The sequence below is a fragment of the Anas platyrhynchos genome, chromosome 14, assembly GCF_047663525.1.
Source record: "Anas platyrhynchos isolate ZD024472 breed Pekin duck chromosome 14, IASCAAS_PekinDuck_T2T, whole genome shotgun sequence".
Classification (NCBI taxonomy): Eukaryota; Metazoa; Chordata; class Aves; order Anseriformes; family Anatidae; genus Anas; species Anas platyrhynchos.
This window is the reverse complement of record NC_092600.1, coordinates 12,439,193-12,453,015: the sequence shown is the minus strand read 5'-3', so window position 1 is coordinate 12,453,015 and position 13,823 is coordinate 12,439,193. Positions and strand designations below refer to the sequence as shown.

General features: G+C 50.3%; 1 protein-coding gene across 7 annotated transcripts in view; it reads right to left on the bottom strand.

Moving 5' to 3' along the window:
- LOC101797191 (protocadherin alpha-C2) overlaps positions 1-13,823 on the bottom strand; it is a 167,746-nt gene that overhangs the window by 81,951 nt on the left and 71,972 nt on the right. The window contains exon 1 of one of the 7 annotated variants that reach the window (XM_072023611.1): positions 6,277-10,840. The exons of the other annotated variants lie outside the window; for them this stretch is intronic. Coding sequence (XP_071879712.1) covers positions 6,277-8,754 — 2,478 coding nt within the window. The 5' untranslated portion in view covers positions 8,755-10,840. Of the gene's footprint in view, positions 1-6,276; positions 10,841-13,823 lie in introns of those variants that run through there. 7 annotated transcript variants of the gene reach the window in all.

Sequence of the window (13,823 nt, the reverse complement as noted above, 5' to 3'; positions counted from 1 at the left end):
TGGTGTGCACCCACCTTATTTTACACACCATGTAAATTTGTCAAGTGACTACTGGATACAGCACATAATGTAAATATCTGTAATACCCTATCTACCTTGGTGTTTGATTTTTTTGTTGTTTGCTTGCTAACAGCAGAAATCCCCAATTCCCTCTTAATGACCTTAAAAGTGTCATCAAGACTTCCACATCCCAAATTTTCCCTAGATATCTTGCCTGTCAAGATATGATGTCCTCTACAATATATGAAAAAGATGTTCTTATTGTTCTGTAGTGATACACAATCGTTATAAACACCCCGACCCAATGGATTAACACCTATTAAAGTTAAAGGAAATACTTCCCTTAGCGTTGGCCAGTGACAAAATAAACCAATCTACATGGGAGGGCTGGGCCAGATGGGTGTTGGTGTCCCAATTGCACACACAGCTAAAACACAGACTGTAGTCACCAGTCTGTGACTGATTTTGCAAACCCAAGAATTTTGGGTCCAAGAGCCCCCCATTAAACAGGCAGACTCACTCAAAGGTACATTAAAAAAAAAAAAAATCTAGTATTTTAATAACCAACTGTGGCTATGTGTACTGGTGCCTGAAATACCATCAGTGCAAGAATAAACTGGTTAATGAACTCTGGACAAAATCAGTCAAAGTAATTGTAGATTTGCACCTTTCCAAGATATACTCACCTATTTAGAACTATCTAGCAGCCTATATCGATTTTGGCTTTAATTCATTAATTTGCTGTTCTTTTACCATCCAAGGTAATTTCTTCAGCTTTCTGCTACGTCTCAAGTCCTTTTCAATGTTGCCTAATATTTTGCCTTCAAGTGTTGCCTTCAAGTCTCCTTTTTAATTTTTTTTAAAAACCTTTCAGCCCTGCTTTAATATTTCGGCACCCGTTGTGCTATTGTACTCTGCTGTGGACGGTGATGTCCCCAGGAGTAAGGCAGCTTCATTCATCGGCACGTGTCTCAACAGCCAGCCATGGTGCTTGCTTTGCCACTCGTCCTCCTAACACACCTCCTTTCACGGTTTTCATCAATCCTAATTTCAAGGTTTCCTCTCCATCTCCGGTCGCTTATCCTAATTACTTCATTCGTACATCAGCCAGACTAAATACCTTTTAACGTAGACACCTCCTTTGGCACCACAGAGGATAACGTAACCACTGTTTTAAATCCCTCACCTCTGCTCTCACCTCTGCCTTCAATCTGTCACCTCTGAACCGTTCTCTGTTGCCCTCCCCTGACTGCTGAGCGACCCGAATCGCCGAAGAATTCAACTTTTTGCCACCCGGAGGGCATGGTCCGGGACCTCCGGGGTCTCGCTCACCATAACCCCTCCCATCACTTCCCGCCCCCGATGCGCGCTTCCCTCACGTCCCTCCTCCCTGTAGGCGGCTGCAACGTTGCATTTACCACGCCTCAGAGCCCCGATCATCCGCTACGTTCTCTTCGTCCTGCCCTATATTTTCAGCCAATCACCTCCTTTTCCAGCAAGAAGACGTCATACGACCAGACGTGCACGTTGTGTCTGGGACAATGGAAGCGGCCAGAAGAAACCGTTAAGCGAGCAAGGACAAAAAATAAAGGCGAATAGGAGGGAGGTTGGCAGAGCACAGACACGGCCCTCTCGGTGGGGAAATCCCAGGGATGCCCACCAGAATCAAGGGTCCGTCTGCTGCTAGCCGCAGACCAGGCAGCTGAGTCCCAGTCGGGAGACAGCAGAAAGGACCGAAGCCGCCGGGGAAGTGGAAGGACCGACAGATCTGCGGTTTCTCCTCGGCGGGGAACGGGCAAGCTCGCCACGCCGGCAGCTGTCCCGTACAGGCAGCCGCAGCCTTCATCTTAGCCCGGACAGGAGCTCGTAGCCCGACGGAGAAGAGGATCTGCCGGCGGACTGAGGAAGACCGGGGCTAGAAGCCAGGAGAAGCTCTTCGGACCGAGCCCGAAGTGCCGGCGCAGAGCAGGGAGACAACGGCTGCCGACGGAGGGGCAGGGACGCTGCTATCGCCTTTCTTATGGAGGCTCCCCCGGGCAGGCACGAACGCAAGGATGGAGATGCCCCCCTCGGCCTGAAATAGCGGGCACCCCGCGTTGTCCCGCGTGGACTGATCGGATTCCCGTGTCCAGCAGCCTCTCCGCCCCCCCGGCAAGCTCCCTGCCCCGGTGGTCGGGTCGAGCAGAGCCGCTCCACAACGCGCTGCAGCCCCACGCTGATCGGCTTTTGTTAACGCAGGGCTGACCGCCCTCAGCGGAGGCAGGATCTGACCGCTGCCTGAGCGGCCAGCAATGTCGAGATGTCCTTCAGCAAGCCGAGGGAGCTCGCAGGTGCTACGTGGGTACTGCGGGAGCGGCGATTGCTAAAATGAGCCGGGGAGAATAATCTTGTACACAGAGGATTTCCAGATTTCGGTCAACCCCGGGAAAATCCTCACTATCCACATCCTCATCATCCACATCAAGCTGCAGAAACACGGACTCACGACGTTCTATTCGCTACATAGCAAACAAGAACTCGTCTACTGAATCCGAGGGCAGTGTCTGGTTTAGTTTCCCCAGGCAGAGACAGCGCTTGGAGGAAGATGCCGGGGGTGGGGAGAGGCTACCAGGGATCGGACCCGCGTGTGCGGCAAAGCAGCTCCGAGCCGAGAACCCGGTGTCTCTCGCAGCTCCTCCTACAGCTTTGTCGGGCGTTTCCCTGCCTGCAAAATGCCGGGATCTAAGTCTGCGAAGCCGCCTCCCTCCAGCAGAGCGGAGCGCGGCAGCTGCTGTGCTACCGCCCTCTTCCGCTCCCGGAGCCGCCCACGGACGCGCTGTGCAGCGCGCCCAGCTCCAACTCTGAGCTCTGTTCCAGCTGCCCCTCGCACACCCACGGTCTTCGCCCACCATGACGGCGCCGTGCCTGAGAGATTAATCTGCACCACGTTCCAGGACAACGTGCACCGGGAATGAGGAATGAGAGCTTGGGCTTGCAGCGACTGACAAGCCTTTTACTCAAGAAACAGATGGGATATTTTTGTGCCTTCCCTTAATGACTTCTTCCCCGACTAGGCTACGAAGGAAAAGCATCCGTGACATTTCTTTCTGAAGACTAATATATATTTATAAAAGAAATCCCGAAATATTTTCTGTTAGTGTATGTCTACAGCAAATCTCGTTCAGATCTTCATTAGTGCAGTCAGAGAAATTAAGAGAAACCATACGAAAGCCAAATGATCGGCATTAAGAGATTCCACATCGCCCTTAACCATAGCCCAGGGAAACGAGCTGTGGTTTTGTATCCTTTTACACCACTGACTCAATGAATGATTGAATCAACTCAACAAGTTGATTCAATTTAAACTAGAGGATTCTTCTCTAGGAGATCGCGGTTTGCTTCTCCTGCTTTCTATCACATCCGTGCGAATAAAAGAAAATTTAAGGAAAGATAATGACTGTTCTACAGCCCTGGAATAAGCCTCGCTCATAGACAAATGAAGGCAGCTCACACATACTCAAGATGATACCATCCATTCTCTGCTTTATATGCATAAGCTTCCAGATGTGACCAAGTGATTTTACAAACACAATCCCCATCAAATACACATAGAACTCGAAGTCCCTACTAAGAGATCTAAAACAGATGCAGGAAGGAAACAGAAATTCGAGGGACTCGGTCACAATTTTTTATGGATTTATTTTTTATGGATAAGCCACTCTTAGGATTTTCTGTTTCTTTAAATGACACAAAGTTTTCAGCTTTCTTTACTGGATTTCGGTACACCTATCAGCAACATTTTTGTCAATGCCACATCAAGGATCAGCAATTTTATTTTTTGTAGTCCTCTGCCTTCGAGTAGTAGAAAGCCCAACAGAATACAAGTTATCAAAAGAAACTGTCAGTATCTATCGGAATTATCCAAATGCATGTCTTTAGCAAATTGAATACATAAGAAAAATGATACCAAAGTACTGTTTCTTCTTACTGCTCCAACAGCCCAACGGACCATGTTCTTAAACTAAAATGAAAATTAAATCAGATATAAGAGACCTACAGGCTTCCCCATGGAAGTTGTATACAGTTTCTAACATCAACCAAGAAACCCTAATATTTCATCACACAGAGTGCTTTGGAGCTGGTCTGGATGAGGACAGATGACCAGTGCCATCAGTGAACAGCAGGATAACATCATCATCGCTTTGATAATGACATTAAAACAACACGGTAAGTAAACAATCACTGTCTACATAGGGAAATCAATCTGCAAACAAATTTTGAGAACTTCTCTCTAGCTCTATCAGCGTTTCCCAACTTCTTCTAGTCTATAGTCGGGAAAAGCAAAACTTTTCATCCTATCATCTCTCCACTACTTAGTATTGCATATAGAAACACCATCTTCAACTTTTCCTTCAGTCACTCTTCCTTTTCTGACCAATGGCAACAGAACGATTTTCGACCTTATTTCTCACGGCGCTTTTCTGAGGAGCATAGTGAAGAACAGAGGCCACAACACCCTGAGAGTGGGGTCAGGTCCTAGTGAGAGGCATGGTGAGACCAGAAAAAAGCACTCCCTCCAACAGTTCTCCATGCATCCAATCTCTCATTTCTCCCTACTTTTTAATGCATATTCGGGGGCAGAACAAAATCCACCAACACTACCCAGAACTTCCAAAAACTTTTCTGTCCCGCACCACACCCCATATTTCTCAGTTCATGAAGTTCAGCTCCCTAACGTTACCAAGGCCGTACCTTTACCAACCAGCAAACACCAAGTCCGAAAAATCCCTACGAATCATTGATGCATATGGACCACTTAATAAAACTCAGTGTATATACAGCAATTCATAAAAACAAGTTTTAAAAAAGCAGATTTAAAAAATAATGAATACTCAGCTTACAGTCACCCCGAGGGAGCCACCAACCTCCTCAGCATGCCCACACAGGTCTTTCTACAGGTTAAAGGATCCAAATACAGGAAAATAAGAGTGGCTAATTAATCAGCATTGAGCATTCATTCACATACAGGTGCTACCACGATGGCAAATGTTTAAACAAAGGCTTCGCAGAAACATCTAGAGCACTGAAACCACATTAAGGGGACGAAAAAATATTCCTGTACCACTCGCAGAATGAGAAGGAACGGAAGAAGGCCATGTGACAAGTGGAGGATTCCACTTGTCACATCAATCACAAATTTTCTTCTGCTTCTCCCCATTCACAGCAGACTTCCATAGAAAATAAAATTGGGAAAGGAAAAAGGAAAGCGCCCTTGCGCACCCATGTCTTTCTCAGAAATAACAGAAGTAACGATCATGTGAGCATTCATATACAGGTGCTAGAACGATGGCAACTGACCAAACAAGGGCTTCATAGAAACGCCTACAGCACTGAAACCATATCAAGGGGAAGAAAAGACATTCCTGTACGACTCGCAGAATGAGAAAGAACAGACAAAGGGCAGAAGAGAAAAGACAGCAAACAAGAGCAACAAGACAATGATAGCAAGGCACAGTGAGGCTGGGAGGCACCCTTCCCTCCAACAGCTCTCCATGTTGAATTAAAGCATCCAATGTCTCATTTCTCCCTACTTTTCAACACACTTCCACAGGCAGAACATTCTCCGCCACTTCTACCAACCTTTCTATCCCTCATCACACTGCATATTACTGGGTTCATGTAGAACAGCTTCCTAAAATTACCGAAGAACACCACCTCGTGAGACACCCACAGAAAAAAAAAAAAAAAAAAAGCCATAGACCGCATTGGCGCATACAGCTGCAACATTCATAAAACCTACTATATTCCAGCACATTTTAAAAATAAGAAATACTCTGATGGCACTCATCCGGAGGAGCCACAAAGCTCCTCGGCACACACGAACGGGTCTTTCTACAGGTTAAAGAATTCTAATACAGGAAAAACGAAACGGTGGCTAATTCATACCATCAGCATTCGATGCCGTGCAATGGGAAAAAACATCTTACAAAACTAGGAATACGCGTCAGCACAAAGTCACCCAGGAAAAAGAATAGAGCTATGCGAATTCTACTAAAAATTCATATAAGCATACACAGAATGCAAAACAGTCGAGCACTCACTTTTAGAACAACAAATACGCGTGTCTAAAACAAAAACCAAGGGTACATCCAGAAGCACTAAATGGCTCGCAATCTCCTGGTAAAATTACTTCCACAAGCACATCGTTTCAATGACCTACGTACCGTGAAATGCCATCGGAAAACAAAACACAAGAACTGGTAAAGAAAAAAAATAAAAAAACAAGGGGCAACCTACCGTGCCCGAAGAGTATGGGGAGAGCGAAGGTCCCTTCTCGGCAGAAGCGTTTTCTGCCGCGGGGCCGGGCGGCGGCGGGCAGTTGGGGCTGAAAACCATCAGGTCGCTCTTGCCCGCGCCGTCCGCCACGCACAGGCTCCGGCTCTGGCGCTGCGAGTACGACCAGCTGCCCACCTCGCTGGCGCACACCAGCGTGGCCGGCCCGGGCCCCGCCAGCACGGCCGACCGCGGCGCCCAGCGCGACGCCCCGTACAGCACCACCGCCAGCAGGAACAGGCTCGACACCGCGCAGATGGCCACCACCAGCCACACGTTCGTCGCCGCCGCCGCCGCCGCCGCGCCGCCCTCCGCGCCCGCCGCCGGCCGCACACCCGCCCCCGACGACGACGCCCCCGCCGCCGCCGCCGACAGCGCCGCCTCGGCGCCCTCCACCAGCGACACGCTCAGCGTGGCCGTGGCCGAGCGCGACGGCTCCCCGTGGTCCCGCACCACGATCAGCAGCCTCTGCCGCGGGCCGTCCGCCTCCTCCAGCGCCCGCGCCGTGCTCACCTCGCCGCTGTACAGCCCCACGCGGAACGGGCCCTTGCCCCGCGGCTCCCACAGCTCGTAGCGCAGCCACGCGTTGTAGCCCGAGTCCGCGTCCACCGCGCGGATCTTCGCCACCACCTGCCCCGCCGGCGCCCCCCACGCCGCCCACGCCCACAGCGACCCCGGCGCCGACGCCGACGCCGACGCCTCGCCCGCAGCCCAGGGCCCCGGCCCGCCGCCGGCAGGCGGCAGCAGCGCCGGCGCGTTGTCGTTCTCGTCCACCACGAACAGCTGCACCGTGGCGTTGCCGCACAGCGGCGGCTCGCCCGCGTCCACCGCACGCACCTCGAACTGCAGCACCTGCAGCTCCTCGTAGTCCAGGGGACGCAGCGCCCACAGACGCCCGCTCTCCGCGTCCACCGACACGTAGCTCGACGCCGGACGCCACCCCGACCCCGACCCCGCGCCCGCGCCGCCCTCCGCCACCGAGTAGCTCACGCGCCCGTTGCCCGCCTCGTCCGGGTCCCGCGCCCACAGCCGCGCCAGCTCCGCGCCCGCCGCGTTGTTCTCCCGCGCCAGCACCGTGTACACGGCCTGCGCGAACGCCGGCGCGTTGTCGTTCACGTCCGACACCGGCACCCGCAGCCCGCGGCTGGCGCGCAGCGGCGGCGCCCCGCCGTCCTCCGCCCGCACCTCCACCTCGTACTCCGACACCCGCTCCCGGTCCAGCGCCTCCCGCAGCACCAGCGAGTACGAGCCCGCGAACGTCGCCACCAGCCCGAACGGCGCCGGCGGCCACACCGCGCAGCGCACCCGCCCGTTCGCCCCCGAGTCCCGGTCCGACACGCTCAGCAGCGCCACCACCGTCCCCACCGACGCGTCCTCGGGCACCGGCACCGACAGCGACGTCACCCACACCTCGGGCGCGTTGTCATTCACGTCCAACACCTCCAGCTCCACGCTGCAGTGTCCTGACAACGGCGGAACGCCCTTGTCTCTCGCCTCGACCTCCAGGTCGTACGACTGAACATCCTCGAAATCTAGTTGTCCTGCAGTTCTCATTTCCCCTGATACTCTGTCAATTATGAACAAATCCTTTAATTTATCAGGAACTGCCTCGCTAAAGCCATAAGAGAGTTCCTGGTTAATTCCCTCGTCCTTATCTGTCGCCTTTAGATGCAGAAACACAGTTCCCGGCGGCGCACTCTCCGGGAGCCGAACCTTATAGTTCGACTGGTTGAACTGGGGTGCATTGTCGTTTGCATCCAGCACCGACACCAACAGCTCCACCGTGCCCGTCAGCGACGGCCTGCCCCCGTCAATCGCCGTCAGCACCAGACGATGCTCGGGCATCGACTCGCGGTCCAGAGATTTCACTAAGACGAGGGCTACGGAATGTTTGTTCTCGCCTTTGGATTTCACGTCCAGAGCGAAGTGCTCACTGGGGCTGAGGGTATAGGAGAGCTGCGCGTTGGCTCCGATATCCGCATCCGACGCGCCCTCCAGCGGGAAACGGGATCCCGGCATCGTATTTAATTCCGGGATGCTGAGGTTTTTGGTGGCGGCCGGGAAGAGCGGGGCATTGTCGTTGATGTCGGTGACCTCCACCTCCACGTGGAAGACGCGCAGCGGCCGCTCCAGCAGCACCTCCAGGCGCAGGGCGCAGGGCGCGCTCTTCCCGCACAGCTCCTCCCGGTCCAGCCGCGAGCTCACCACCAGCGCCCCGCTCGCCCCGCTCACCTCCACGCTCGCCCGCCGGCCCTGCGCCACCAGCCGCAGCCGCCGCGCCTCCGCCTCGCCCGCCTCCAGGCCCAGGTCCTGCGCCAGCCGCCCCACCACCGTGCCGCCCTTGGCTTCCTCCGGCACCGAGTAGCGCACCTGCCCGCCGCCCAGCGCCCAGGTCGCCTGCAGCACCAGCACCCGCACCACGGCCCGCACGCACACCACCATGGCCGCCGCCGCCGCCCGCGCCCCGCACGGCTCCCAACGCCGCCCGGCACCGTCCCCCGCCCTGCCGCCGACCCGCTCTCTGCCGACCTAGCCCGCGCGGAGCATCCCCCTCATCCGGGCTCACTCCGCCGCCCGCCTGCTGACGGCAGCCGTGACACACACTCGGGGTGGAGCCGCCGCCTTCTTGATGGCTCACGCCGCCTTCTCGGCCGACAGCGGCACCTTGTGTCCGATCGCGGCTCCTTCTCCTGCCAGCGGTTTCCTCCCGCGGCAGCTCTCCGAAGGATGGGTCGTAGCCGCTCCCGCCCGGCCAATACGCTCTGGGAATTCCCACCAGAAGGTTTTTGCAGAAAACGTCTCTGACGGCAGTCTTCTTTTTCTTTCTTTTTTTCTTTTTGTATTTTTGTTTTCTTTTTCCTTAAGGCACTGTAATTGATTTATGCTTACCAAAATGTTTCCTAAATGCCTCCATTAACCCAGGAATCACACCTGGGAAGATCTTCACTCAATACACCCTCCTCCTCCACTTCTGGTCTCCTGATTTGGTTATCCCTACATGTTTCTGATGAGGTGTAACTCGGCCTCCTTCTTTCATGCTTTCTCTGCAAAGAGAGTTCAACTGTTTCCTCTACAGAAGAAGACAATAGTCTCAGGCCTCCGTTCATGGAAAGAACACATATTCACATGGAAATAGTTTTTTGACTAGTGCAGCAACGCTGAAAACAAGCAGATAATGCTTTCTTTGGCGAGGCTTTATGACAGCCTTTTGAGATACAGGTCCAACCTAAGAATCCATCAATGCATAGAAATTCCGAAGACTTCCTACTCCATCGCTGACTCCCCAGTCCCCCCATGCCAGTCTAAATGTAACTCATATGGCGTAAATCCTCCCAGAAAAGAGAAATAGCACAAGGAAACAGAGCTCTCTACAACTCTTTATGTACCTTAGTAATGCATTCCCTGGGAGTTTCGTCTCTCAATTGAAGCTGCATAATAAATAGCAAGTTCTTACCTTTTTAGGCAGGCAGGTGCTCACAGGACAGCCTTTCAATAAGTCTGTTATCAATAGCAACAAGCCCTTGCAGGATGCCCCTCCGTAGTACTCAGCCACACATCATGGAACAAAAGACAACACAGAAGGGTTGCACCACTGCTCTGCCAAGGTATAGTTTGTCTGACATCCTCTCCCCATGCTCCCACCCCACCCACTGAGATGAATACTTCAGGGCCCATTCCCTACACAATTAGGGATGCTTGCTGCTATCCCTACCACAAAGGCAAAGCAGCAACATGAAACAGAATTTCACACAGTAGCCAGCTGCTGGGTCTAGCACAGAAACACCAGTGTCGTAACATCAGATCAAAGCAAAACGAAGACGCCAAATGCTAACCAAATGCTACCAATTATGACAAACATGTCTGTGATAGTCCGTCTTTAAATACACCAGTATCCACATGGCTAGTATAAAGTTATTGATTCATTCCTGGGTCTCCATTTTCGGGAGTTTTAAGGGATATTTTTGGGGATCACTGACCATGATTTCAGCAAAATGGAACTAGACAAACAAGCAGGTTTTCTCCAGCCTTAAGCTTAAATCACAGCTTGTATTGCCAGTGTTCTTGTATCCACTTCTATGAAGAAGGAAACAAAAATTAAACTTGAATCCTCATGGTGTAATTGCCAGGTAAACCTTATCTTAAGCAACTGCAGGAAAGCTACCCATCGTCATGCCAAGGGGCACAAATTATGAAATCAAACAGTCAACAATATTTGGCGGAGTGGCTCTTACGATTCCCAACACATCTCCTCAGAAAGGCAAGTTTAGGGGGAATTGGGAGTTTCAAGTGTCATTCCAGTTCCTATTCATATGATCGCCATAACACGCACACATACACACAGAAACACAAAATAACCCTTTTTTAAAAAGTATTCTCAGGGAAGAAAAAAGAAAGCAATACAAAAACTACTTCTGTGAGGTGGATGGAATTTGCAGAGTCAGGACTAATTATTGAGTTGTTTTTACATATGTATTCAGTCACTCAAAATACAGACCTCCATCAGTGCATCTTGCCTAACAGAGCTATATCACTGCATGCTTTTCACACCTACCATAGTTCATGCTCTTCAGCCCTTAAGTACCTTGTATTATAAAGTGCATGTACCCCTTGCTTGCAAAGGGGTAACATGAAACATTTCTCCTATCTTTTCCATGTCCACAACAAATCTGTAGTATTTCACAAACCTATTTATGTGTGGTGGCTTCACCCAGCTGCACCACACCACAACCACTCTCTCACTCCCCCTCCCCAAAAGCTAAGGGGCGGAAAACAAAATGGAAAGGGATCAAGGGCTGAGATAAGGATAGGGAGATCACTCAATAATTATCATGGGCAAAACAGCATAGGGAGATTAGAGAAATTTATTACCTATTACCAGCAAGTTAGACAAATGTGAAACAAAGAAAACAAACTAAGAACATCTTCCCCCCATCTACCCTCTTTCACCATTCTATCCTATTCCTCTTGCCACCCCTCAAGCAGCATAGGGGAGCAAAGAATGGGGTTGCAGTCAGTCTATGGTACTTTGCTTCCACCACTCCTTCACAGTCACTCTCTGCTCCTGCTCCAACATGGGGTCTTTCCCACAGGATGTGGTTCTTCCCAAACTGATCCTGTCTGGGCTTCCCACAGGAAGCAGCTCTTCAAAAACTGCTCCTAGTATGGGTCCGTACCACTGCTCCAACATAGGTCCTCCATGGGCAGCAGCCCCTGCCAGACCAGCTGCTCCTGTATGGGCTCCTCTCCATGTGCTACAGCTCTGGCCCAAAGTCTGCTCTGGTGGGGTTTCTTCATGGGCCGCAGCCTTCATGAGGTCATATCCACTTGCTCCACCGTAGGCTCCTCCATGAGCTGCAGTGTGGAAATATGCTCCACTGTGGTACACCATGTGCTGAAGGGGAACAACCTGCTCCACCATACCATAGGGGAACTTCTGCTCCACAGGCCACAGGGGAACTTCTGCTCCAGCACCTGGAGCACCTCTTCCCCTCCTTCTTCACTGACCTTGGTGTCTGTAAGGCTGTTTCTCATTCCACACTCTCCAAGCCGCAGTTGCACAGCAGCTCTTTTCCGTTTCTTAAATCTGCCCTCACAGAAGCATACACAGCATCGTTGTTGTGTTAAAGGGTGTAGCCAATAAGCCGTTATAAGTCCAGTCATATTCAGGGTACTGAACTATCACAATTATGGATGCACAAATAATGTAGCACATGCTCACTCTAGTCGCATTCTATGAACAGCCACATCCACACTTAACGAGTTCAATGAGGTTGCATTCAATGAGAACTATCACAGCTAGGTTCAATGCAATCTAGTGCAATTTATTAAAGAAACAGGTACACAGGTTCTTTGGATTGCCTACAATCAATTCACTGTCTGCAAAGCACATTCAAATGCCAAAAGTATGAGTAACACAGAGTTTATGACACAGACCACCTGGGTGGGTAAATGGAATATTTTCCATTTTTTTGCATTTTCCATTTTTCCACACCACCAAGCCGAGCAGATGAGGAAAACAATGTTGCCCCAAAAGTGACTGTGCTTGAACTGCAACCAAGCATTTAAGGGTATGAAATGACATCTTTTGCATAGAGAAAACAGTGACATGAATATGTCAGCTCTATCAGTGCCAATCAAAAGGGTAAGACTTATGATAACACTGAAGAAAACAATCTCTTTCATTCCTCTTGAAAGAAAGGCCAAGTTGACTTTCAAATAGAACATTGTATGTAAGCTATTTCCACCCTAATTAAATTCTGTACAAAAGAGAAGACCAGGAAGACTTTCAGAGAATGCCAACATGATGACCAAAGCAGGTTCTCTTTGAGGGACACTTTCCTGTTTTCAAACAGAAAACACTGAAATGGCATATGGAAAAAAGCATTCAAAAGCAGGAGAACTATGAAGAATGGGAGGAAACAAAGATATGAAGAAATAGACTGGAGAACAACCCCAAGAAAACACACCCAAATTCCAACATATCTGTCTTTTAGGATGGTCTCAAGTGGACGATTCCACTTGTCACATCAATCACAAATTTTCCTCTACTTCTCCCCATTCATAGCAGACTTCCATAGAAAATAAAATTGGGAAAGGAAAAAGGAAAGCGCCCTTGCACACCCATGTCTTTCTCAGAAATAACGATCATGTGAGCATTCATAAACAGGTGCTAGAACAATGGCAACTGACCAAACAACGGCTTCATAGAACCATCTACAGCGCTGAAACCACATCAAGGGGAAGAAAAGACATTCCTGTACGACTCGCAGAATGAGAAAGAACAGACAAAGGGCAGAAAGAAAAGAGAGCAACGAGAGAGAGCAATGAGACAATGATAGCAAGGCACAGTGAGGCTGGGAGGCACCCTTCCCTCCAACAGCTCTCCAGGCTGAATTAAAGCATCCAATGTCTCATTTCTCCCTACTTTTCAACACACTTCCACAGGCAGAACATTCTCCGCCACTTCTACCAACCTTTCTATCCCTTATCACACTGCATATTACTGGGTTCATGTAGATCAGCTTCCTAAAATTACCGAAGAACACCACATCGTGAGACACCCACAGAAAAAAAAAAAAAAAAAAAAAGCCATAGACCCCATTGGCGCATACAGCTGCAACATTCATAAAACCTACTATATTCCAGCAGATTTTAAAAATAAGAAATACTCTGATGGCACTCATCCGGAGGAGCCACCAAGCTCCTCGGCACACACTAACGGGTCTTTCGACAGGTTAAAGAATTCTAATACAGGAAAAACAAAAGGGTGGCTAATTCATACCATCAGCATTCGATGCCATGCAATGGGAAAAAACATCTTACAAAACTAGGAATATGCATCAGCACAAAGTCACCCAGGAAAAAGAATAGAGCTATGCGAATTCTACTAAACATTCACATACACAGAACGCAAAACAATCAAGCACTCACTTTTAGAATAACAAATATGTGCGTCTAAAGCGAAAAACAAAGGTTCATCCAGAAGCATTAAATGGCTCGCACTCTCCTTG